The 25,978-nt window shown below is 43.6% G+C and overlaps 3 protein-coding genes across 10 annotated transcripts; 1 reads left to right on the forward strand and 2 right to left on the reverse strand.

Annotated features, from left to right (window-relative positions):
• Positions 1-582: 582 nt before the first annotated feature.
• Positions 583-11,198, reverse strand: LOC108924043 (uncharacterized). Of its 7 annotated transcripts, none has more exons than XM_018735152.2 (9): positions 11,150-11,198; positions 10,890-10,976; positions 10,636-10,774; positions 7,075-7,221; positions 6,516-6,661; positions 4,283-4,343; positions 2,911-2,980; positions 2,105-2,209; positions 583-1,364 (listed from the first exon to the last, which is right to left on the reverse strand). In XM_018735152.2, the coding sequence occupies exons 5-9, from the start codon at positions 6,644-6,646 to the stop codon at positions 667-669; spliced, it is 1,065 nt and encodes a 354-aa protein (XP_018590668.2). In that variant the 5' UTR covers positions 6,647-6,661; positions 7,075-7,221; positions 10,636-10,774; positions 10,890-10,976; positions 11,150-11,198; the 3' UTR covers positions 583-666. The 7 variants fall into 7 exon arrangements, with proteins under 7 accessions (XP_018590668.2, XP_018590669.2, XP_018590667.2 ...); XM_018735153.2 differs by having other exon boundaries at positions 10,636-10,762; positions 10,890-11,025; positions 11,150-11,195; XM_018735151.2 differs by having other exon boundaries at positions 10,890-11,025; positions 11,150-11,195.
• A 2,722-nt stretch (positions 11,199-13,920) lies between these two features.
• On the reverse strand, positions 13,921-16,564 carry paqr8 (progestin and adipoQ receptor family member VIII). The gene is made up of 2 exons (XM_029256686.1): positions 16,464-16,564; positions 13,921-15,237 (listed from the first exon to the last, which is right to left on the reverse strand). Exon 2 carries the CDS (start codon positions 15,217-15,219, stop codon positions 14,158-14,160), a length of 1,062 nt encoding a protein of 353 aa, XP_029112519.1. The 5' UTR covers positions 15,220-15,237; positions 16,464-16,564; the 3' UTR covers positions 13,921-14,157.
• Positions 16,565-17,628: 1,064 nt separating this feature from the next.
• On the forward strand, positions 17,629-25,174 carry mcm3 (minichromosome maintenance complex component 3). Of its 2 annotated transcripts, none has more exons than XM_018735072.2 (17): positions 17,629-17,949; positions 18,080-18,192; positions 18,802-19,010; positions 19,175-19,305; positions 19,608-19,846; positions 20,057-20,165; positions 20,517-20,670; positions 20,766-20,897; positions 21,046-21,254; positions 21,480-21,654; positions 21,769-21,895; positions 22,415-22,565; positions 23,392-23,532; positions 23,708-23,802; positions 24,249-24,328; positions 24,433-24,514; positions 24,617-25,174. In XM_018735072.2, the coding sequence occupies exons 1-17, from the start codon at positions 17,875-17,877 to the stop codon at positions 24,813-24,815; spliced, it is 2,421 nt and encodes an 806-aa protein (XP_018590588.2). In that variant the 5' UTR covers positions 17,629-17,874; the 3' UTR covers positions 24,816-25,174. The 2 variants fall into 2 exon arrangements, with proteins under 2 accessions (XP_018590588.2, XP_018590589.2); XM_018735073.2 differs by having other exon boundaries at positions 20,532-20,670.
• Positions 25,175-25,978: the final 804 nt, after the last annotated feature.

Genomic DNA, 25,978 nt, shown 5'->3' on the forward strand with positions numbered 1-25,978 from the left:
GCACCAGCCTTTCTTAGTTTTTAAATTCATTTTAATGGCCACTGAGCTGAAAATATTTTCTTATCTGTATAAATGTACACATCATATGATGGTTTCAATGATAAACATTAATACTCTTTTGAATGGCATGAATCTAAGCAATCTTTCAGTTATCAAATAAAAAGTATACAAATTAAAGTTTCTAAAGTTAAAAACAGCAAAATATCGATGAATTAGTTTCTACCCAGAATGCCTCTTCTAACTGTAAACAAAACACAAAATGCTCTTTTTTCATACAATATGTCTCTAGACCAAACTGAAAGGTCCAAGTTCAACATCATGGGGTTATTTTAAATGAACCGGAATTCACAAGTAATGTCGACACAAATAACATACATAAGGACATTCGAGAATGTACAACCATTTACATGAATTAGATATATCTCTTTTATATTTCTTTGGTCAGGGGGTGTGCAGTGGTGCAGCGGACTTGGCTGGGGTCTGCTCTGTGGTGGGTCTGGGGTTCAAGTCCTGCTTGGTGTACCCTGCGGCAGGCTGGCGTCCCGTCCTGGGTGCGTCCGGTCCCACGCCACCGGGCTAGGCTCCGGCTCACTTCAGGAAAAGTGGCTTCAGACAGTGTGTGTTTATATTTTTATTTTTTCTCTAATTTCCCGTATCGTGTACCTGCTACACTGCAGTGGTACAGTCATTATGACTGATGTATTGCTGTGGTAATGGTGGAATGGGGATTTCTTCCCATTCTTCACCATGATCCTCATTCACTGGTGGTGGTACAGAGGGTGGAGGGGGCAGCTCCTGGTTCCTGCTCTTCTTGCTGACCTTTGCGTATACATCGTTCAGCCGCTTGGCACTTGACTCGTGGCCTTCCTCTTCCTGCAAAGTGGGCGGTACAGCGTTCCCATTTTGCGAGTCGGACACGTGACTAGGAGGGGTCACGTCGCTCTGAAGCTGCATCAGTTCTTCTGCTGTATGATATGCCGGGTTCACAAAATCCTCTTGGGTCATGTGAGCGTAGGGCAAAATCATGGAGATTGGTCCTCTGTCTCCTGTGGCAACCTCGTAGATGTTCTCGCTTTGTGAGTGCTGCAAAGAGGCAGTAGGGTTTTGAAGACTGTCACTGCCTTGACTCAGTTGGAATTTATCTGCAGAGGCAACTGAATGGCCAAGTGCCATCAGAGAAAGACCTGACTCCTGCATGGAATCCATATCCCTCAATGGACTGACCACCGATGCTGGGACCTGTTGGATACTGGCCACTGGGTCAATTGGGATTCTTTGTACCCTGAGGTTTCCAATGAATGGACCCGAGGATTCTCTTGGAGTGTTAGGGTTCGACAATTCCTGAATGCCAGCATGAGTCTCACCTGAAGCAAAGTAGAGGAATGTGAGAATGTAAGAAAGAATGCAGATGTTAAAAAGAATACACTGTAATGGAGGGCAGAATAACTCATCAAATCTTGGAGGACAAAAGAAAAATCATCAAATCGGGCAATAGCATTTGGAAATATTCCTAGAGTTTTTCCTTCTTGGAATAGCGCTACATGTTTATCTCTAAAGGTGCCATTAACAGTTGTGCAGGAGCACAGAAGATTGGATGCTGAAACCTAAGTTAAATGTCTATCACTAGCCCAAAACTAAACACATGTAACTGTATATATCTGAATTCAAACTTTGATGCCCATAAAATTCTGGAGGAACTGCTTGTCCTGTGAAAGGAATGTTTATTGCCCAGGAGATGGCAGCATTTTCTTAAAAATATGTTTGATTCTTCATGTCGCTTAAGCCATATAAAGAAGAATCTATATGCATAATCATAACTCCATCTATGAGCCCCACTTTTCATACTTATCAAGTGTTTTAAATGATAACACTGAAATGCTTATTTTGTAACCGTGAGCTTTGTTTTAGTGAGGTAATGATAATTTGCCAGAAATACTGCTCAGTGGCCAAAGAAACCTGTAGATTTCTGTACTTTAAGTACACCACATAGGCATCCTTTTTTTTTAGAAATGGCAGCTCAAGCGTTGTCTTGGAAGCATGTTTGAGAAATCTTCATGGTTTATAATGCACAATTTTTTTCTAGATGTGAGAGGAGGAGCCTTGCCTTGAGGTCTCAGAATGCCAGTATGATTCCTCCATGGTTGGTATGGTTCATGTGCTGAGTTGGTGTTCATTTGTACAATACTGTTTTCTGGTGCAGGAAAGGCATCTGAAAAGATGGAAGGAAACAAAGCATTGATGAGAAGGCATTAAAAATATGACGTTTTCATTGTCTTATTTTAGGGGGGTGTGGTGGTGCGATGAGTTTGGCAGCTTCCCGCTGTGTGGCGGGTGCAGGGTTTGAGTCCTGCTTGGGGTGCCTTGTGATGGACTGGCGTCCCATCCTGGGTGTGTCCCCTCCCCTTTCAGCCTTGCGCCCTGTGTTTTGTGATAGGCTCCAGCTGGCTGTGAACCCGCTCAGGACAAGCAGTTGCTGACGCTGGTTGGTTGTTCCTATTTTATAGGATAAATGTACACTGAAACTGTTCCACTCAGGTCTGCCCAGCTTTTATCAGGTATCAAACTTTTCTTTTATCCCTTGTTGACTAGCTGTAATTAATTTTTGAAAATGGAAAAAAGGTTAAAAAACCAGATAATAAAATTACTTTTTCCATGTATTTTTCTGGGCAAAAATTTCAGTTTGTTCCAAACCTTGCCCAATTTCACCTAAAGTCACTGTACATCATGCCTAATATCATGAGGAAAAAGCTGTGTAACACATTAAAACAGAATGAATAGCAATAACATTATACACTTAGTTCTTTATGTTCCTGTATTTTTTTGTTTTATTTTTGTGGTTTGTTCCTGGCAAAAAAATTGTAAAAGCATTGTATATTTGCTAATGTGTGATAAACAAACAGTGTTACCTACCTATTTCATCCATTGTGACCCAGCTATGACTGGGGTTGTCTCTGCCTTCCTTGGTTTTATCCAACTTCATCTGTAGGACACAAGCAGAGCAAAACTGGCGGTGGAGATAGCGGTATCGTTAACATTTAGTTCCTCTTTGTCTTTGACTTTTGAACTTGTTTTTTGTTGTTCAGCTTTTAAATAGATGAATGAAAAGTCAGACTTCTGAAATGCTCTGCCTTGGTAGTGTTATGAAATAAAATATATACGAAAAGCTCTAATGTAATACACTGGCTTCTGTTCATGTCATGGATGTTAAAGTTACGAATATTCGGAGATGCAAACACTTTCCAGTTTACCTGTTTATTCTTAGTTGTATTGATTTTACTTATCTATTTTCTCTAAGATTTCTGTGTAGGGTGTAATGAACATGACCTACAGTATATTTATGTTGTTAGGCAGTATATGTCAGTAAAAAGCATCCCAACAGAATAGGACTATAGGACTACTGTGATTTAACATTTCAACAGTGTTAACAGCTTGTGAATGTCGGTGACAGCAAATGAAAATGATGAATGTTGCACATGATTGTGGGATTAATTGGTTCACAAACCCCTGTCGAGCAGGAGTTTTTGGAGACAAGATACTGTTATTTCCAGTCATTTAAAATTAGTTTTCATTTTAATATAATAACTCAGAATTTAACAAAAACAAAATGCCTTGAAACCAATTTTTTGTTGGCAAGTTTTGTCCAAGATTTTTACAGAACCTAACCTGAAATGAAACTGAAGGATATCTGTATTATTTACCAGCTATTGATTATAACTTGGTGGTAAAAGTGATGAACAAACTCAATAACAACATACCAGTCCCAGGCCTGTTCTTAAGTTGAGGCACCACTGTGTGTACACTCACGCTACATTTAGACAATCAGTCTTAAGTTGAATTAGACAATAGGAGATGCTAAATTAGGAAATGCAAAGTAAAATGCACCGTTATGCCTCAGGCTTACCAAAAAGAGAGAACAGAGAAGGTGTTGGTTTTGTCATTTGGGAAAACTGAAGTAACCTAATAAAGACGTATATTGAGGGTACGTATGCATCATTTGGAGTGAAGTAACGGAGATTTGTAGCCTTGGTTTGCTGATGTATGTTTCAATTCAGCGTTAACCTCAATAGAATATTGGTTGTCGTTCCCATTCTTGCAAACAATGGTCCACTTGTAGAAAACAGATGATTCAGTACGACAGGACCTACATGACTATGCCTGCAATAATGGCTGGATTTTCGGTGATGGCGAAAACTTGCCTGTTTTGGTATTTTCGTGCAATTTCTGCCCAGAATGAGTAAGCATTGTGTGCTAGAGAGTTTAACTAGGTTAACATCTTATTTACCACGTGAAGCAAGGAGGATGGGTTGTTTTCTGGTTTGCTGTCCTCAAGATCAAAGGAATTTCTGGAAAAGCAAGGGAGAAACAGAAACGTTCTCACTTAAAAAAAGATAACTGTCCCTTTACTCTTTAACCTTAAATTAGGAAGATGCAGACTGTTAATTCATACAATATTAACTCCAAAGGAAATTGCACAAGGTGACAGCATGGTCATATCTATCTTAAGATGAAGCTATAACGAATTAAACATTTTCTGTAAGAGTTTCTTTATTCTGTTTTCATCATCAACTCATCTAATGCAGGGTCTCAAAATGTCCTATGTAGTCAAAACATTGTGTGTGAGGCAGGATACACTGTAGAGGTGACGTTTTATGTACACGTTTCAGTTTATTCATTTATTTTTGAACTGTATCCTCTTCCCTTGTCTATTTTCAGACATTTGTTACAGAGCTTATTTCACTAGGGTTTCTGCATTTAGACATTAGTTAGCAGTCAGTCGCTCCGAAACAGAGCACGAGTGCGAGACTAGAGTCATTCCGTTCCATTGTGTTTACTGCTTGTATTTGGTGTTTATGGTTATAGGCCATCAATAACAAGATGAGGAACATGCTTTCGTGGAATTAATTGATCAACACTTGGCATTAAAAAGGAATTTTTGAAATTTTTAATTAATTTTTCATTTAAAATTATTTTAAATTTTAATATGGCTTGAAGTTAATATAAATATAACACTTCTTACAGCTACATCCAAGACTTTTACAGAACATACTCCGATAAACCATGGTATGTATCATTATGCTTTTGTTGATTGTTTGGATAGCAACAGGATCGCAAACTGAAGTGGCCAAAATGGTGATGATCTGTTGTATATGTTGTCCATGATGTTCAATGTTTCAAGCTATGTATTTCATAAGATAAGAGCAGTGCTTTTTGAAAATTAAATAAAAAAGAGCATTACAACAGTTTTTAAAATTACTTCATTGGAGATTTGTATTATTAAGCTTTCATTATGATATAAGGGGCCCTGATTTACGATGGGTTTACATTCCCTGAAACCCATCATAAGTCGAAAATGTCCTAAGTCAAAAATGCATTTAATATACCTAATACACACCTCTGCGTAATAGAATGGGAGATGCGGATTGCTGCCCAGCATCGCAAGAGAGTGACGCTCCGCATATCGCTTGCCCAGAGAAAAAAAATCAAAATCCAAAATTTGAAGTATGGTTTCTACTGAATGTCTATTGCCAGCTCACCATCGTAAAGTCGAAAAAACCGCAAGTTGAACCGTTGTAAATCAGGGACCAACTGTAATGAGTAACTGGTTGAGATACAGACAAACAAGCGAGTTTCACGTTTAATATCGGGTGAAAAAAACTGCTTGCATTTCTTAAATTAATCCTGTCTGTAAATTGGCTTGGTTTTGACTGCACCTCATTCCTAAACATGCTCTGAAGCTGATAAACTCGTTCCACTCTTTCCTGGAATGCGTGACAGGTATCTGGCACAGGCATCCTGTGCGTAAAATAGGCCGGGGGGCATGAGGCACAGAGCACCTATGCTTTACCTGCTCACAGGTATCTCTATCTCAGTGTTACTGCTGATCTACGAGACGTACCTTGCCGAACTGGGAAATCAAGCTACCATACAGCAACAATGCCATTGTTACCTATAAACTGACTTAGTAGTCCTATTTAATCTAGAATGTCCAGGAGGGGTGGGTGGCCAGTGGCACTTGGACCCCCAGAGGTTTTTTTTCTCCTTCGACTTTCAGTTGGGTGTTTTTTGTTCCTTTCTTCCGTGGCCAGAAGATATACTCATAGCTTTATAAAGGCATTGATAATGTATTACGCCAGTGTGTAGTCAACTGTCTTCTTTGTTTCCTTGTCTGATGTATTTGTTCCTCTGCCCTGTGCCTGTGTTCAAGAGCTCTGTAACTGCATGTTGAAATTGAAATCTTGGACAATGGTGTGTTGCCTATAAACTTCTAAAGTGACCTTATAGTCTACTAAACGCAAACTAAAGTGCCCTTAACAGTGTTTTCACTCTACTTTTACCACAATACGAATTGGGAAATTGACTACCTACTTTCCATAACCAGACATTGCATGCACTGTCTATTTGCAAAGTGATACTGCAGCGTTTCTGTCAGTCTGAGATCGACTGGGTCGCCTGCAGCGCCTGAAGCCGGTGTCGCCTTTTACACCCGAAGCCCTTGACGGAAACTGGTGACAAACCTCTTGCAGCTGGAGCAGAGAGCGAGGAGCATGATGAAGAGGACAAGGATGAAAAGCACGGTCATCAGCGTGACCCCTGGAAGGAGGGCCTCGGGTGCCGAGCCTAAAATCCCAGCTGCCAAGGGAGCCATGGCAACCTGCTCACCCTGCAGGTAACAACAGAAGGTTCCGAAACTGTAATACAGGGTTAGAGAATCAGTCCTGGCCTCTTACATCCACAATACCAGATAGAATGAGATGCATTTTAAGCCATGTGCTGAAACTATAACACAGCTGTACAGATACAACAGTATATTTTTCCACTTCAGATAGGGGTTTAATGCAGATTAGTACTCATTCGTTACAATTGCTGAGAAACATTGTGAACCTACAAACACACATGTACACGCAAGTAAATAAACAGAGACTTTGATTGTTGCCCACGGCAAGTCGGAAACCCTCTTTAACGTGTAGACGAGGTGCCGAGTTCATGGCTCACGTGAAACAGAGGACAGGCCAATTCTTGCTGTCCCCACGTTTCCATGTAAAGCCAGGGAAATGGTTCCTGTCTAGTACTCACCTTCCTTTCACCCTGGGGCTCACTGAAGCTGCTCCTCAGCAGAGACAGGGCAAAAGGCCAGCTGTGTCTCACTTGGCCTAGTTGTAACAGCTAACTTCCCGTTGCAGAGAAGGTGTGTCTTTTTGTGGGCATCAAGGCAGAAAGGGGCTACGTCAGAGGGGGGAAAAAACATCTTTTCAACCGCAACAGTGGTGAAGCTACTCCCTTGTGGGCGGCATCATGGCTTGCTGGACATGACAGCAGTCTTTTGTTTCAATGAGGAGCGCACAGCTTATGTATATACCAGTAAGGTGGCTTGAGCAGATGTTTTAGGCTGACAGCGTTTTTGATGTTATCAAAGATCTTATTGGTGAAACCTGTTGCAACCACAAGAAAAGCTACAGAGGGCACACACTTTACAGTAGCTGGTGTTGCGCTTATTGAAAAACCAGATTTGTGACTTAATTGTTATGTTTATGGGGGTGCGGTAGCGCAACAGGTTTGGCCAGGTCCCGCTGTCTGGCGGGTCTGTGGTTCGAGTCCCGCTTGGGGTGCCTTGCGACGGACTGGCTTCCTGTCCTGGGTTGTGTCCCCTCCCCCTCCAACCTTGTCTACTGTGTTGCTGGGTTAGGCTCCGGTTCGCCATGACCCTGCTCGGGACATGCGGTTTCAGACTGTGTGTGTGTGTGTGATTATGTGTTCGTATTCCAGAGGGGAAATGGTCTACTGTGCCTCACCTAAAGAGACTCAATGAAATCCTTGCATTTACCTAAATCTCCATTAGCAACCCTCCAGAATTCCCCCAGGGGTTTAGCTGTAGCTTTCCCACCTGCACATAGTTTTGCCTGAAGACTCAGCAGAAGAAGTGGAAACTTCCAGTGGTAGTATATAGCAAATACACACACACACACACACACACACACACACACACACACTTTCTGAACCGCTTGTCCCATACGGGGTCATGGGGAGCCAGAGCCTAACCCGGCAACTCAGGGCGCAAGGCTGGAGGGGGAGGGGACACACCCAGGACGGGACGCCAGTCCATCGCAAGGCACCCCAAGCGGGACTTGAACCCCAGACCCACCAGAGAGCAGGACCCGGTCCAACCCACTGCACCACCACTCCCCCTTGTATATAGCAAATAGATATCCTATTTCTATGTTTGTTATTTAAAAATTTCACTGACCCTTCATTCGGAGATGTAGTTAAGTGTCCACTTGTGGTTATTTTGAACACGACACAGAAGGGGCCAAGATTGCAGAAGAACTTAGGAGCAGTCCTTTAAGGGTCATCTTGAACACCTGCACGTGTGAATTCCAGTTTGGTGCAATATACAAAAACTGAAACAATCTAGTTTAAACCTCTAGCAGCTTTAATAAATCTCAAATGCTTGCGATGGTAGTGGCTTGTACTTTCACTTTCCCCTTGAAACCTCACTGAATGTTCATATTGTGAAGTACCTTCATTACATCAACTTTCGCACACTCTTCGTTGAGCCAATATTCAGTACACTGAGATTTTTCAAAACATAAACACAATTCGGGCACACACGAATTGAACGGTTGTTTGATGTATGGGTTCGGGTGTCAGTAACTTGTAGCTCCAACAGCCTTTCATTCCTGGTGTTCTGCGAGGTTGAGGTGCCCTCAGGCAATGACATGCAAATTTTCTAACAGGAAAGACTGCAGCTAAAAGAAGAGCTGGCTGCGAATGAAAACAAATGTACAAGATTAATAGAAGCCATATAGCTGACATTGGCAATAAGCAGCATTGCATTTATGGAATATGGCATGACTTTCACAGCTGACTCCCAGACAAAATCCTTTGTCACAGGCAGAATACAGTAGAAGGAAACTTTATGGTTCGGATTCATACATAAACTGACAACGAATGTGAATGTAGCGTTACGGCATGTGTTTGTATTTTATGTTGATAGAATTGAATGTCTGAGTTCAGCTGTTGCCTCAGATTTTATTTCTCTGTTGGTTACGTAGGCTCCGCTATGTTATTGTTGGTAGCGGTAGGTAGAGGAAATAGGTAACGTAACGTTTTGGGCCGTTGTTTTACGTTTACATTTATTTATTTATTTATTTATTTATTTATTTATTTATTCTCCAAAGCAACGAACATCTCAGAGAAAATACAATTTGTGCATTACATTAGCAGAAAGAGAGACATAGTTGCGGACATGTGATTCTTAAGTAAACCTAGTTTGCTTCTTTCCACACTGAAAGTCCAGCATTTGATTCCCCACTCCTGCTGTGGAACACTGGATCAAGACACTTACGCTGAATGATACAGTGATACCCTACTGTACACACACACACACACACACACACATTTTCAGAACCGCTTGTCCCATACGGGGTCACGGGGAACCGGAGCCTACCCGGCAACACAGGGCGTAAGGCCAGAGGGGGAAGGGGACACACCCAGGACGGGACGCCAGTCCGCCGCAAGGCACCCCAAGCGGGACTTGAACCCCAGACCCACCGGAGAACAGGACTGTGGTCCAACCCACTGCGCCACCGCACCCCTGTCCCTACTGTACATAAGGGTTTAAATTGCTGTAATTTCTATTATGTAACATTGCATGTACATGAACATAAACAAAGGTGTTTGTCTAAATAACACAATGTCTAAACAACGTAACAGAAGGAATACACACACACTTTCCGAACCGATTGTCCCATATGGGGTTGCGGGGAGCCGGAGCCTAACCCAGCAACTCAGGGCATTAGGATGGAGGGGGAGGGGACACACCCTGGACAGGACACCAGTCCACCACAAGGCACCCCAAGCGGGACTTGAACCCCAGACCCACCAGAGAGCAGGACCCTGGTCCAACCCACTGCACCACTGTGCCCAGAGGGAATACATTGTTGTTATTATTTTATTAAGCTACAAGAAAAAAGATTTACCCAGTGTGACATGGCAGGACTGTTGGGTACCACCAAAAACAAAATAAAGTAAAATTTAAGGGGGACTTAAATTTTTTTCCATTACTATAAGTAGTATTACAACACTCAGCTATATCGTCATCATTTACTCTGAAATAGCATATTTTTTGCTGTTATAAATCTACTAATCTGTACCAGTGATTGCTATGAATACTGAACAACTGAGTGCTTGCGTTTAAATATTTTTACATCATTTAATTATTTAACAGTGACATGCAGAGTGACATTTATGACAACATGCGGACAACAATACAAATACATGGGAATAATCAACCTATTTATAATATTAATACACACACACACATTTTCAGAACTGCTTGTCCCTTACGGGGTCACGGGGAACCGGAGCCTAACCCGGCAACACAGGGCGTAAGGCCAGAGGGGGAAGGGGACACACCCAGGACAGGACGCCAGTCCGCCGCAAGGCACCCCAAGCGGGACTTGAACCCCAGACCCACCGGAGAGCAGGACTGCGGTCCAACCCACTGCGCCACCGCACCCCTATAATAGTAATAGAAAAAGTCATTTAAATACAGTTTTTTTTCTTAGAAGAGGCAGAGACTACTTCAGAAGTGCTCTGGGCCCTTGCAAGTGACATGTTCGAAACATCTGTACTCACTGTGTGTCCTGGGGGGGGGGATCTGGCTGCCCGTCGCTGATCTCTGCCCTCACAGAGGTGATGTTAGCGTGGTCCTGTTGCCCCGTTTCCCTCCTTTAGTCCTTGTTTGCTCCTGCTTTGCTTTTGCCTGAAGAGTAGCCTTGGAGTGTCACCAAAAAATGAGAAACCTGTGGCCTGATGCACTTCCTCATTCCCTCTACACACACAAATATGTCTCGTGTTTTGTATGTTACAGTTAGTCTGTTGCCGCTCACCTGACTGGTCTGCAGTGAGATGTTTTTTTTTTTTTTTTTTTCTTCCCCTGAGGAGCTTCAGCGAAGAGTTGTCTGTTTTGTGAACACCTGTTTCAGCAGAATGCCACGAGTAGTGTCACGGTGGAGAAAGTCAATCCTTAAAGCCCACGCAGCCCAAAAAAGCAGCCAAAGAGGAAACATCAAAGAATGGAACACATGACACGTTATGCACGAAGCACCGACAAGTGTTTGTTTGCCACACCGTTTCACCCCCTTCTTACCCAACCGCAGACGTTGTCTCCGCTCAATTAGCTGTGGCTCCTCGCCTTGTAGTGAGGCTCAGAGTTCCGTGTCCTCATCTAAACCAAAAGGTTAGTTAAACTCGACCGGAGACAACTTGCAAGGGTACATTCCATGATCATCGCCTCACCGTGCCTTAGTAGGCATTATCAAATACATTTACATTCTACATTTACATTTATTCAATTATTTCTTCCCATTAGAGCACCGCTTTGCTGAGAGTTCTTATTTATCACTAATGCAACAGAACCTATGAACCATCACAACTGTCAAGATTTGTCACAATGTGCATATAATCTAACATTTACATACATTTCCATTTATTCATTTAGCAGACGCTTTTCACCAAAGCGATGCACATCTCATAGACATTACAATGTGTTCATTACATTAATAGAAAGAGAGGCATAGTTTCAGACATATAATTCTTAAGTACAGTTTGTTTCCTTCACCATATGAACCAATGTTCATCACACAAGTAGCTGCATAAAACTTTATCCGAATATCAACAATTCCTAATCACCTTCCTAGTAATTTTTTTTTGTATCTTATAATCTTGTGCATTTAATCATCCTCACATACTTAGAAATTGCAGCGCTCGTTGTATTCACATTTAATTTTGTGTCTGAAGCATCCCATGAATTAATAAATTCAAATTATTATAAATAAATTAATGAAAGAAATTAATTAATTTATTTAAGGGAATTATTTAGGATTAATGACAAATAAAAAGAAACAACCAACACTTTCTGCTGATTTTAAATAGAGAATTATCTTTGTTAAAGAAACAGTAGAACAGTTGCTATTTAGATTTTTAGAGGAGTGTGAAGTTTTTAAGTAACAGCTCAGCAAATGTTTTATCCTCTAGGTTTCTTTGGCCAGAAGTGCAGAAACACTGCTCTCTAGGGCTCGAGCACTCATGCTGCAGAGAGCTGGCATTCTTCATTTATTGTGTTTGAAGAGCAGCTAAACTGCACCTGTTTGAATAATAGTAAATTTAATGTAACATCTCTATATTACAGCACATAATTAAAAAAATAATAATACCATGTATGATTCATGGGGATTTTAAGGGGGAAAATTATAAAATTATATTATATAAAATTTATATATATATTTACATTTATTAATTTAGCAGATGCTTTTCTCCAGAGCGACGTACATGTCATAGGAAATACAATTTGTGCATTACCTTAGAAGAAAGAGACATACAGTAGCTGCAGGTGTGTTACTCTTAAGGACAGTTAGTTTCCTTCACCATATGCACCGACGTTCATCACGCAAGTAGCTGCATATATAATTATATAATTAATTATTAATTAATATAATGAATGTTAATTAATATCTATTAATTAATTAGCCAGTAAAATTGCAAACATGTCATGTTTCAGGGTTAAAGTGCCTTCACAAAATGCAACTTGAGTCTTGGGGTGGAGTACGGCACTAATACAACACGCTAATTTTTCATATCATTTTAGATGGCATTGTTGAGTCTCTATTCCGCCTTTATTTCTAATGAACTCATCTTTTTCTTTACTTATTTGCAACACTTAAAAGACTTCATTTAGGTGTGAAGAGCAACACAGAATATCTTTCTGTTACAAGAAATTCTATAACGTCATGTTCAGTCTGCCAAAATCTTTTTTCTTAGCATCTATTGGCTGAACCCATAAGATCGCTTCTCACAAGGAAAGTATTACTCAAACAAGTCACAACACTACTTTTGTTCTACTGCAAAATAAGGCTTGAACCTCAACCAAGACTGAGGATGATTGGGATTAGAATGTTCAGTAGCTCTCACCAGAAAGTTATTCATTATAATGGTCAAATTCCTTAGTTTCTTACTACTGTACGTTTTTGTGGTAACATACTGTCTTAGTTTAAGGCTCTCTTTAACCCTAGGGAAATACTACAATGCAAATTTTCAATCATCTTAATCAACAATTTATTTTAAAAGAAATTCTAAATGTAATATCCACTTGTCCAACAATCCAAGTAGATATCGCAATATCAATATCTCTTAACAGTTTCACACAGAAAAAAAACTGTACACTACTACAGTAGGAAGAATATAATTAAAAAAATATGTAGGTGAATATGTATGCATAATAGGCCAGTAAGTATACAGTAAGTATACAGTATAGTACAATTCTGTATTCAACTTCCTGAATCTATCTTTTCTCTGTTTTTTAGAGAAAATAAACACACAAAGATTTCCAAGTGAAGCTACAGATTTAAACAACTGTAACACTCCAAATGTAGAATAATTTCACGCATAATCTCATACCTTATTTTAATCCAATTCACAAATGTAATAATGGCTTTAACTTAAAACAATTAAGTAAAAGAAATGAGACATCATTACATCTTAAGAACTTACATTCATTTATTTAAAAAAGGAAAACAGTTTGTTACTGCCCACAGAAACACAGCACAGTCATGTTCTAAACACAGTGTACAGGAGTCTGTGCATTTTTGTTTTAGCCAGTATTTAAGCCAAACTATTCTCTATGACACATTCCCTCCACCTGGGAAGGACATAATACCTTTTCAGTCAAAGAATACACTTTAGAGACCTTTTGCTAATATCTTTTCCTGAATATTTATGTGGCAAAAGTCGCACCGCAAAAGTTACAATAGTCTGAAACAATCAGTTAGTTCTCTTTACAAAAAGGCACATGTAATAAAGAACAGCCACAATCATTCAGCTGTCCAGAAACATGCTGTGAACCCCATTCGTAAGAATCGATGCTTTCCTCTGGACCTAAATCTTTCAGGACAACCACTCCATGGCTGACATGTTCAAAAATAATCAATTGCAGATGGTAAACCATAGTCCCCTACATGATTTTTGCACAAAAGAAAACATTATTTACATAATCTCAGTGTGTCATTTCATGTTAAATACATATATGTAAGGAAGGATTTTGATACTAAAATGTATGTTTTGTTGTGTCTGAATGACATCAGCCTTATATCGCTGTGTACCTCATTCATGTTTCAGTCTCAGCTGCTTTTGCACGCTGCTGCACATGGCACCTGCGGTCACCGCACAACAGAAAACCAGGATGGGGAAGGAGGCGCAGGCCAGGAGGAGATGGCCCTCCCTGTGCACTTGTAGCATGCTGTGCCGCTGAGCCAGGAAATCCTCCAGCAGAGCCTCCAGCTGGCAGAGTGTGCAGAGTGCCAGGAAGATGTGGAAGATCTGGTGGGCATGGCCCACAATGTCACAACAGCCTGGGAAAAGACGCTCCGGCAGGGGGCAGGAAAAGAAGATAGCGGCCGTCAGGAAGAAAAGCACCTGCAGAGCGTGGCGGGTCAGTGTCGAGTCGTGCCAGGAACCGACCACAAGCCGATGCGCTATGGGGCTGATGACCAGCACGTAGGCCAGGCCGGTGGGGACCAGCTGGTAGACCTTCCGCAGAAGCGGGTACGGCCGGCGGTAGCGAACCTTGGCGAAACAGCAGCCAGCGCATGACAGCCAGGCAAGGAGGGCAGCCCCGGGTAGGTACAATGTCCCCACCGTGCTCTCCCGCCACGCTGCCTCCGAGCCGTAAAAATAGTGCGCCAGGGCGCAGCCGTACTGGTAGACGCCGACACCCACGTAGTCCAGGAAGAAGAGCGAGTAGTGCGCCAACTCCGAGTGTGACTGCAGCAGGTGGGCGGCCGTGCTGAAGCTCAGGTAGGTTAGAGCAGACAGCATGTAGAGCAGCAGCGGCAGGCTGGGGGCCTCCAGAGTCAGGCCCTGGGCCCCCACAAAGGCCCCGCAGCGCAGCAGCACAACTGGCACGGTCAGCAAGTGGGTCCAAACGTTGAGCAACTCGTTATGCCTCTGGAAAAGGCTCAGGATGTAGCAGCGCCAGTCCTGCCCCACTGGCCGGTATCCTGAGAGGATGTAAGGTTCGCGGAACAGGCTGGGGACCTCTGATGCCCCGACGGTTCCTCGCGGAGCCGGCAGGGAAGGGAGGGCGTCCAGAAGCCAGGGCAGGCGGCCCAGCTGCTTCATGCTCAGGGACAGGGTGCTGAACCACCGCGGTACTGTGCTGGACATGGTACCACGGAACACCGGCTTGAAAAGGGGAGAGAGGGAGAAATGTCGTCGGGATTTGTACCAATACGAGCATGTGTGGTGTGTGTGTGTGTGTGTGTGTGTGTGTGTGTGTGTGTGTGTGTGTGTGTGTGTGTGTGTGTGTGGGGGTAATCCTGAATGACCTTGGCTTCCATCCATAGCTCACACTTCTCTGCAGCTCCTGCTTCAAGTGTAAATCTGCGGCTTGTGATGGCGGGGCACGGGACCCAACGCCCACTGAAACCCGTATGGGCTACCCGCTGTGCCGATACGGTTAGGCTGAACAAGCGTCACGTGTGCTGTTGGGTCTACCGAAAGCCTTAAGCTTTTGTCACCACCTGTCTGAGGTACGGCTCCTCTGTGCTGGGATGTGGAGGGTGGCTGCGGAGCCCATAGTCCCGCAGCGGAACCCACACGCATAGCACAGAGGTGAGTCACGGCCACAGGCGGCCTGTAAAAATGCAGCGGTACGAGAGCAGTTTATGGCCCGAGTCATGCTAACGCACTAATGCAGTGTGTGTTCAGTGTGTGTGTTTTCAGACAGCCACACGCCCAAGAGACAAACACTTGGGACAATGCTGTGATTTCCATTTCTGAACATTTCTGGAGAATCCAGGGCTGCTGTAGTTCTCCTTCGTGTGAAGCAGCACTGAAATTCATTGACTTTGTAAGAAAAGAAAGTACTTTAGGGTTAACTTCTAATAAGGAGGGGCTGACTCGCTCTCTCACTGTCTCTTTTTGGTCGTTCTCAGTCTCTCTCTCACACACACACACACACACACACACACACACTACCACAGGGAACAAGGGGGGCATTCGATTCGGGACCTTCTTATCCCAACAGACTGACAGTCTTAGAAATTCTTAGTCAGTCATTTCCCTTCAAACTTCAACACACAAAAGAGAAATGAGGTTAAAAAATAAGCTTTTATAATAACGTGTTACCACATCTAAATTGAAGAGTTAAATTCTATTTCCACACAGAATTCGTTGGGAAACAGCGCAGTTTAGAAACAAGTCCAAGTGACCCTCAACGACTTAACTACACGAGTGTTCACTACATGATTTAGTTATTCTTAATTGCTCATTCGTAAATGAATAAGAATTCCATGCAGTTTATTTGGCTATGTATGTGAATATCAGCGGAAAGCAGAGAACTAAAGTTCCACATTTGCGGAATTGAGTTCCCTTTTATTTCTTTTTTTTTTTTTTTTTTTTTTTTTTACCTGAGGGCTGTGGTTGCGGAGCAGCTGCGCCGATGGCGCGTGGTCCTGTGGAGCCGGCCGGCCCTGTCGCACTGGCAGAGCGGAGCCCGCAGCTCGTACGCTCTCCGTGTCAGTGAGTGACAAGCTGCCTCTGCCACCACCCTCTCTTCAAACCTGCTCACACATTGCTTAACAGCAGCAGAGCAGGTCAGCAGTCTTCAATAAATAAAGCCCCCACCAACTAGCCTCCCGTTCATATCATGGACATAACGAACGAGCGTTACTCTCAAAAATAAAGTTGCTATTATTATTTTTATTATTATTATTATTATTATTATTATTTTTATTATTGCTGCTGTTGTTGTTAATCAGCAGGTAGTGTGCTGTTCTGAGCTGCCTGTTCCCTTTACCAGAAGGATCTTGGTTCAGATCCCAATCCGCCATCATTGTCTTTGATCTGGGTACTGTACTTGGGAAATGATACATAACTGGTATCTGAACACGAAAAAAATTCTCCGTTCTTTGGAAAGCTACGGTATAAAAATGTGAATTTACGCCGGTGGTGTCGGACAAATTCAATTGCTTCGAAACTGGTCTGCATTTGGTCTGCTTTCTTTGGAGAAAAAGCGTGCGCCAAATAAATCAATGGAAATGTAAATTGAGAGCACAGGATGTGTCAGGTGATTTATTCACTAAATGAAACACACAGTGGCAGAAAAACTCGTGGAACCTGCTGCTGACATTCCATTCTGAGCAGCAGTTCCAAGACTTTCCCAATAAACACAAACATTTATGCGATTTACAGGATTTTCCGGTTTATTCTGCTAACGTAAAACAAACAACAATAAAAGTTCAATACAGAGTTAAGTTCACAAGTGGGCACTCTTCGTTTTGTTCGGGTCTAAATGAAGCGTTAGTGGCTGAAACCAGCAGCGAGTCAGCAGGGAAGCTCGTCTTCTTGTTTCTTTAGGCGTTTAAAGGTGGCTTCTTTTTTGACTACTATACTTTTCACAATATTTTTTCCGAACCACATTCATAAGCAAAACTCATTTCAAAAAACAACATGAAGCTTTTCTTTAAAGAAAAGCGAGAACACAGACAATCGCTACTATGTGACAAAACACATAACACACATTCTAACTTCCCGTCCGTCCGGGAAACTTCCGGTTTATAAACTTTTCGCGCGAACTCTTCTGAGGGAGGGGAACCTTTATTTTTACGTTTCACTCAAACTTGAGCGCGGATTGGTCAAAGTACTGGAGACACGCAGAGAATGCTAATAAGGCCGAGCATTCCGTCCAATCATATGCTGGAGTGTTGTGTCACGCGGTTCTCTGTGGCGCGAAAATACCACATTTTCTTTTCGGAGCGGGAGCAGAGGAGTTGTTTGTAGATTATTTTAGGATTTGCTAAAATATAGTTAAATTTCAGAATGGCTGCTGAAGTGGTGGACGACCAGGCGATGAGGGAGGCGCAAAGAGATTATCTGGATTTTCTTGATGATGATGTAAGTAACAAAAAAATAATTTTTTCGAATTGTTAGCCAGTAGCTAGGCCAAATTTTTACCTGGTGTGATCAGAAAGACTTAATGGTGAGACTAACATATTATTAAAAATTATGCATATGAACATCTCAGCAAGACCAGGGTATCTATCAAAGCAAAGTGCGGGACATGATCAGCGAGAACAAGTTCCGACTCATTGTGAACATCAACGACCTGCGACGGCGCAACGAGGCCCGCGCGGCCAGGTGGGCTTCACTTCATTTTTTTTTTCATCATTTTGGTGACTCATCATTAACACTTTCTGCGTTCCCTTTTATTATGATGTTCTATCAAACGTAAAGGGTATCATCGGTGGTGATCGTTAGACTGTGGGGCAGGGGGGTGGTGGTGGTGAATATAATCATGTTCAGTCAATATGTTTTGGAACAAAGGGCCGATTACCTTGTCTGTGTGTTGTGTATTTGGCCGATCCCTTGGACCAAGGCCACTTGTCACCTCGCCTGAGAAGGTTCTGGGTTCAGTTCCCTACTCCCACTGAAGTGCACATGATTGGGGCATTACTTTCAGTTGATATAGTAAATTTCCCCTGTTCTGTAAATGGGTAAATCATTATGTCGCTTAATCCACAATCCTAAATTTGTCATGTTATTTGCATCGATGAGAAAAATAATAATATGCCTCTATGTTAGAGCAGGGTATTCTTACTGTATCAGTTCAGGGTATGTATCCTGATCCACGGTGCTGCAGCAGGAGGTGAGATGAGAACCAGCACACTGACTGAATCATTAAAATCCTAACCGCTCTAACTGCTGCCCCCTCCACTAATACTTCTGTTTCCCGGTTTTTGCCTGCAGGCTGATGAGCAATGCATTTGAGGAGCTGCTGGCCTTCCAGCGGGCCCTAAAGGACATGGTGGGCTCTGTGGATGCCACTTATGCCAAGCAGCACGAGGAGTTCTTTGTGGGCCTGGAGGGCAGCTTTGGAAGCAAGCATGTCACACCCCGCACGCTGTCTTCGCGGTTGCTGAGCAGCATTGTCTGCGTGGAGGGAATCATCACCAAATGTGAGCCTCTTGGGATGTGTAGGATGGAGGGAAACGGGTGGGACCTCACTGTTCTTGTTTAACCTTCATCCCTGGGAGTAGGTGAATGATGCTGAGCTAAAACTTCTGTATGTGATGTTTGTGTTTGTGTGTGTGTGTGCGTGTGCTCGCGTGCGCACGCTCAGGCTCGCTAGTGCGCCCCAAGGTGGTTCGCAGTGTCCACTACTGTCCAACAACCAAGAAGACAATAGAGCGCAGATACACTGATCTGACCTCCCTAGATGCTTTCCCCTCCAGCGCCATCTACCCCACCAAGGTCTGTCATTCTCTCTTCTGGCCCCTTACTCCTAGAACTCTCACTTTACTAGTTCATTTGTTAAACATGCTCTGTAACTTAAAGGAAAACATAACATGCATGAGAGACATTAACTAACGGCTGTGTACTTATGTCAGTAACAAGTAGGTTGTCTTTCCTCTTCAACATTAACTTAAATTATATTTAAATAATTTTCTTGAATTTAGAGGTTCAGCAAAATAAACACACTTTTTTGATAAATGCATGCTTATCAAATGGTTAGGAAGGCTGGAAAAGATTGTGTTCCCCTTGCTTGCTTCCAGGATGAGGAGAACAACCCTCTGGAGACAGAGTTTGGGTTGTCTGTCTACAAGGACCACCAGACCATCACAGTCCAGGAGATGCCTGAGAAAGCCCCTGCTGGGCAACTCCCACGTTCTGTGGACATCATACTTGACAATGACCTGGTCGACGCGGTCAAGCCCGGCGATCGAGTGCAGGTCATCGGCACGTACCGCTGCCTGCCTGGGAAGAAGGGCGGTTTCACCTCTGGAACCTTTAGGTAAATGTGTTTTCCAGCAAGTGTCATCTGTCTGTGTCTCAAGTGTGACAGTTCTTCTGAACTTAGGAGGGTTACTTACAGGTGGAAATGAGGATGACGTGCTATCCTTAATTTTATTCTGGACATTACATGACCCTCTCCTGGCCGAAGCATTTGAAAAGGGGAGCAAAGTGATGGCTGTCATTGTGATTGTTTATTTCGTGATTCCAGGACCATCATGATTGCCTGCCATGTGAAGCAGATGAGCAAGGAGGTGTCACCTACCTTCTCTGCTGACGATGTGGCCAAAATTAAACGTTTCAGCCAGTCTCACTCCAAGGTGAGAGTGAAGAGTGGCAGACAGCGCCACCTGCTGTTGAGCTGTTGAATAATGTGCTCAATGCAAATTGCTAATGTAGATGTGGTTATAAAATGTGGGTTGCCTTGTGTGTGAAGCCTCTTTCATGCTGAAATAATGTGAATCATTTCAACTTCTCCTGTCAGGTTGGTTTCAAATAGTGTTTTTGTATCTATACCTCAGGCTGTAAGTTAAAATGACTTTAGAAGTACACAGCATGTAAAAGGGGGTTTTTGCCCCATCATTGGGTGTTTTCCAGTACATTCTTTTCTTCTGCCTTTCTGTGGAGACTCTTCCTGCCTCCTGCTGACTGTTTTACTCCCTGGTGGCCAGGATGTGTTTGACCAGCTGGCACGCTCGTTGGCACCCAGCATCCACGGTCACGAGTACATCAAGAAGGCCATCCTCTGCATGCTGTTGGGTGGTGTGGAGAAGGTCTTGGAGAACGGCTCCCGCATCCGTGGGGACATCAACGTGCTGCTCATAGGTAACATCACTGGAATGATGCAGACCCACATTCCCATCCCCGCTGTTCGCAGGACTTGTAAGCTTAGTGGGTTCTGTTCCCCGCCCCTTCTGCAGGTGACCCCTCAGTGGCCAAATCCCAGCTGCTGCGATATGTGCTGCACACGGCCCCCCGTGCCATTCCTACCACGGGCCGTGGGTCCTCTGGTGTGGGTCTTACAGCTGCGGTCACCACTGACCAGGAGACAGGTACTTTTGATCTAGGTTTCGGTCAAATATGGAGAAATGTGACTCTGCTGTCCTATGATGGTGTTTTTTGTTTTTGTCATTCTGTTATCATTGTGGACTGTACATTATATGTAATTGTGAGTTGTGTGTAATGCCTCTTGTCCTTCAGGTGAGCGGCGCCTGGAAGCTGGGGCTATGGTGCTGGGAGACAGAGGCGTGGTGTGCATCGACGAGTTTGACAAGATGTCCGACATGGACCGCACAGCCATCCACGAGGTGATGGAGCAGGGCCGTGTGACCGTGGCCAAAGCAGGCATCCACGCCAGACTCAATGCCCGCTGCAGCGTCCTTGCTGCTGCCAACCCCGTGTACGGCAGGGTACGCTTCCCTTATACTTCCTTGCCGTCATTGCTCTTTATGTCTTTTAAAGACCGGTGTCATGCAGCTGTTCTGTTATTTTTGACCACAGTGGAAACCATGGTCCGTTTCAGACAAGTTCATAGTTCTCTGTTTGTTCAATTCTGTGATGGGATTCTGCACCCGTGTTAGCAGCACTTGCGGTTGCATCAAATGTCTCATTGACTGATTGCCCTCCCCCTCCAGTACGACCAGTACAAGACACCCATGGAGAACATCGGCCTCCAGGATTCGCTGCTGTCCCGTTTCGACCTGCTCTTCATTGTGCTAGATCAGATGGACCCAGAGCAGGACCGTGAGATTTCGGACCACGTGTTGCGTATGCACCGCTACCGCAACCCAGGCGAGAAGGATGGCACTGGTGAGTGTTGGTGGGCTGTGAGCAACGCCCTCTTTGTCCTCAGGATTGAGACAACGTCCACATGTAGTTAGCTGTGTGAAGAGCGGCTTGATTGACTCTTTGTGTGTGTCGCAGCCATGCCTTTAGGCGGCTCCGTCGATATACTGGCCACGGAGGATCCCGATGCTGCTCAGGATGACCAGGAGTTGCTGCAGGTGTACGAGAAGCACAACAGCCTCCTACACGGGAGCCGGAAGCGCAGGTACTGCAAGGCTGATATGCTGCCGCCTCTGTTTCTCAAGGTCCTGTAGAGTTATGGACCTGTGAGATCAGTTGTACTTTGCAGTTTTGACATTTTTACCCTGGCTGCTTGTCCAGTTCCAGTTGTGACAGTTTCCTCCAAGGCAACTTACAATGTTAGGTTGGTAAACTGAGCTATTTAGTGATTTACCCATTAATAGAGTCTGGTAATTGAACTGTAACAATTCATGGCATCTACCCCGATCAGGGATTTGAGCCCAGGTCCTTTGATTGGAAAGTGCTGCCTCTAACTTACTTTGCCATCTGTTGATCTGCCTTAATATGTATATTCTGTCAGTTTCTTTTCCCAGTTTTAGTCTAGTTGTAGACTAGTTGTAGTTTAGTCACATTTTGTTATTGTCCACTAAAGAGCATATGTAGATCAGCATGCCCTTTTCTACTCGTGAAGAGTTTGTTCCAGCTGTGCTGGATTTAGAAATTAGATGGGGAGCTCCCTGAGAGCAAGCTGTTGTGGTTCCAGGGACAAGGTGGTGAGCAAGGAGTTCATGAGGAAATACATCCACGTGGCCAAGTCCATCACACCGGTGCTGACGCAGGAGGCGGCCAATCACATCGCCGAGGAGTATTCAAGGCTACGCAGCCAGGAGCAGCTGGCATCCGACGTTGCAAGGGTGAGGGTCGTGCTACCGGTGTGGGAGCACTTCTATTTATGATGGATGTTTCACACCTTTATGTGGTGGGAATTGCTTGTCCAGGTTGTGCTGCTTTCTCCTGTGGCACAGAAAGGTATGAGACGTTTTCCGATACATATTATTGTTTCAGGGTGTCGTCGTGTGGTTGTGGGTTCAGATCTAGGTCACTTTGTATTTCTCCCCATGTTTTTTGTGGGTTTTCTACGAGGACAGCCGGTAGCATCGTGGTTAGAGCCGCTTCCTTTGGATCCAAAGGTCGCAGGTTCGGTTCGATTCCCGCCGTAGTACCCTTGAGCAATGAAGGTACTTTCCCTAAAATTGCTCCAGTGAGAGAAAAAAAAAAAAAAAAAATTACCCAACTGTGTAAATGTAAGCTTGTAACTAATGATTGTAACCTTCACGTTGTAAGTTGCTTTGGAGTAAACCGTCAGCTGAATGAATAAATGTTTGCTCTAGTTTCTTCCCACAGTCCAAAGCCACTTGTTTCCACTGAATTGGTGATTCAGGAACGCCCGTAATGTGTGTTACTGCGATAGACTGGCTTCACATCCAGGGTGTACTCTGCCTCATGCTCTGTGCTTCCAGGATAGACTCTGCGCCACCGCAACCCTGCACTGCAAAAGTTATTGGTTATGGGTGGATATTACTGTGTTAAATAGAGTAAAACGGTGTATTGGAGGTGAAGCAATGTGTTTGTTTAGCAGGGGATATAAAAAGTCTCATACTGCCTAGTTCTGTTGGACTCAATCTGTAGATATGCTGAGCTGTTAAGTCCATTTCTAACCATCAACTGCTCTCCCGGCAGACCTCGCCTGTGACTGCGCGGTCCCTGGAGACTCTGATCCGCCTGTCCACAGCCCACGCCAAGGCCCGCATGAGCAAGGTGGTTGAGATGGAAGACACGGAAGTGGCCGTTGAGCTCGTGCAGTTTGCCTACTTCAAAAAGGTCTGTTGCTGCTCTCTCGGGAAGTAACATTTAGTTCATGCCTTCACTTTCCAAAATTAATTGTTCTGTAATGTTTGGTTGCACAACTAATTATAGTAGTTAGTTACTGTGTCTTGATATTCACCATTGCTGGTGGGAATGTTAATATTTAACTTTGGTTTAAATCTGTCTCCAGGTTCTTGAGAGAGAGAAAAAGAGGTCAAGGAGGGAGGAACAGGACACTGCGTCAGAGGAGGAAGATGATGAACAACAGACTCCGCGGAGGAAAAGGTCACTCCTCTGCTTCCTCCTTTCCTTTCCCTACCATACCTCTGGGATACTGTCACTTCTGTTGTAACATGTGTTAGTGAAGTGGTGTGGATTTAACAAGGTGACTGAATAAAGGACAGCGATTTCTTTACATGTTGCATGGATCATTTGGGAATAATGTGATCCTGTATGAAAATTCAAGGGTTTTTTAATTTTGTATTAAAATTTGACTTACCATGTTACAGTTAAACAGGGTTTGCCAAAGTGATAAAGGTGTATAGAATCATTTTGGTGGTCAAGTGGAAGCTATAAAAGCTTGTGCTCTTCACACACCCCATTGAAACAACAAATAATTATACAGCTTGGTATAGTGCGGTCTTTTATAGGAATATACCTCACATGTAACAGTAGAACTTTCTCAGTTCGGTCATCCGAATGTACTTACAAGTAGCTTTCTCTGCCAACAGGGGGCGCCGTTCAGCTGAACACCGCCCATCTCAAGATGGTGACCCATACGATTTTGACGGGGAGCAGGATGTTCCAGAAAGTGAGCACTGCCGTTTAAGGTGTTTTCAAGATCGTTGTGTTGCGTTGCGTTGTGCTCAGATGGCCAGTACATCTGACCTTTCTTGCATCATCTTTCTACCACAGTTCAAGCTGGAACCCCAAAGGCCCAGGAGCAGCCCATGGAGACTCCGGAGCAGGATGGAGAGGCAGAGCTATCTGCCAGCAGGTGAGTGATTCTTTGACTTGAGTGCAGTTGCCATGGTGCTACCTGAAATGAACCTTCCCCCTAACTCTTATTTGTGTGTGCTCTGTCTCGGCCCCACTCCAGACTGAAGACATTTAAAGCAGCACTTCTGGAAGCATTCCGCGCGGCGCATGCGCAGTCCATCACCCTGGCGGCACTGAAGGATGCTATCAACAAGGACAACAAGGAGCCCTTCAGTGCCACCGAGGTCCAGGCCGCCCTGAGCCGCATGCAGGATGATAACCAGGTCATGCTGTCCAGCGACATAGTGTTCCTTATCTGAAGGACACCAGGGGATGGGAAAGGAGTTGGAACTGATCTTGGCTCCAGTCTGTCTGGCCCTCAGGTGTGACTGGCTGACTGATGTAGGCAAAGGGTTTGTTTTGGAAAAATCTGCACTGAAAGCAGATAAGTTCATGATTAAAAATTTCTGTTTCAGTTGCTTTGCTTCATTGTTCAAAGTGCTCTTGCATGTTGTATGCAGTTTCATGCACATATTCCGAACTTTTATTATGGAATATTCCATATTTACTGTGTAGAAGCTTCAATTTTTATGGTTTAAGCTTTTTTTTTTTTTTGTAAATCTACAAAAATTTTGTATATAACTGATGTGAAGGTAAAGCCTTTCTGCCCTTAATTTTTTTTTTTTTTTTTTTTTCCTCCAAACTTTATTCCAGCCTAATTCTGTGATAAAGTCAAAATTTGTTGTGACGTTTTTGTGTTTTGGTTGCACTTATCCAGTGTAAGCTTCTGTGACCAGGGCCATAAAAATGCTCATATTAGGTGACCATTCTGGATGCTGATTGACTTGGTGGTGTGTGATTAAAAAAGCTTTGGGAAGTCATGTTGTAGCTTGAAGCTTCTTGAAGCTTGCACTGAGTACTGGGAATTGGGGACATGTACCCTTTCACCTGGGTTTTTTTTTTTTTTTTTTTTAACAGTAACAGGTTGTTTCCTACTAACCAACAGTTGCTCGACTCAAAGTTCAAAGTATGTCATGCTCATCCAGCAGACATGAACGAGGGCTCTACGCGCGAGTGTATCTATCCTACTGTTTATCGAGGCACCAGAAATACCATTCAGATCTTCAAGAGCCACTGGATGTAAATCCTAAAATTGTAGTCAAAACTTTAGCGCATAGGTTTGATGCTGTCCTCCCCAAAATCAGTTGCTTAGCCCTTCACAAGATGTTCCTAGGGACATCTCAGCTGTATTTTAAATCTAAAGACAATTGGCTCTTTGATACATTAATTCTTGGAATGTGGTTGGACGGGAAGTTCACACAACTATTTAAGAAACCTTTAACAAAAAAAATTGGATTTTTCCCTAACTTCTTAACTCTTGTTAAATCTCAACCCGAACTCCTTTCTTGATGTTATGGTGCATAGACCATCCACTCCCCTATTTTGCGAAGATGTATTTTAATGTTGTGGTTGAAGTTCCCTC

Source organism: Scleropages formosus, chromosome 1 (genome assembly GCF_900964775.1).
Source record: "Scleropages formosus chromosome 1, fSclFor1.1, whole genome shotgun sequence".
Taxonomy (NCBI): Eukaryota; Metazoa; Chordata; class Actinopteri; order Osteoglossiformes; family Osteoglossidae; genus Scleropages; species Scleropages formosus.

Coding starts and splice junctions, on each gene's coding strand:
- paqr8 (XM_029256686.1), bottom strand. CDS start 15,219: ATGTCCAGCACAGTACCGCGGTGGTTCAGCACCCTGTCCCTGAGCATG.
- mcm3 (XM_018735072.2), top strand. CDS start 17,875: ATGGCTGCTGAAGTGGTGGACGACCAGGCGATGAGGGAGGCGCAAAGA. Junction 18,193..18,801: donor AACGAGGCCCGCGCGGCCAG/GTGGGCTTCACT, acceptor TTTTGCCTGCAG/GCTGATGAGCAATGCATTTG. Junction 23,803..24,248: donor CAGACTCCGCGGAGGAAAAG/GTCACTCCTCTG, acceptor CTCTGCCAACAG/GGGGCGCCGTTCAGCTGAAC.
- LOC108924043 (XM_018735152.2), bottom strand. CDS start 6,646: ATGGCTCCCTTGGCAGCTGGGATTTTAGGCTCGGCACCCGAGGCCCTC. Junction 2,210..2,910: donor GGTCACAATGGATGAAATAG/GTAGGTAACACT, acceptor CCATCTTTTCAG/ATGCCTTTCCTGCACCAGAA. Junction 1,365..2,104: donor TGGCATTCTGAGACCTCAAG/GCAAGGCTCCTC, acceptor ACTTTGCTTCAG/GTGAGACTCATGCTGGCATT.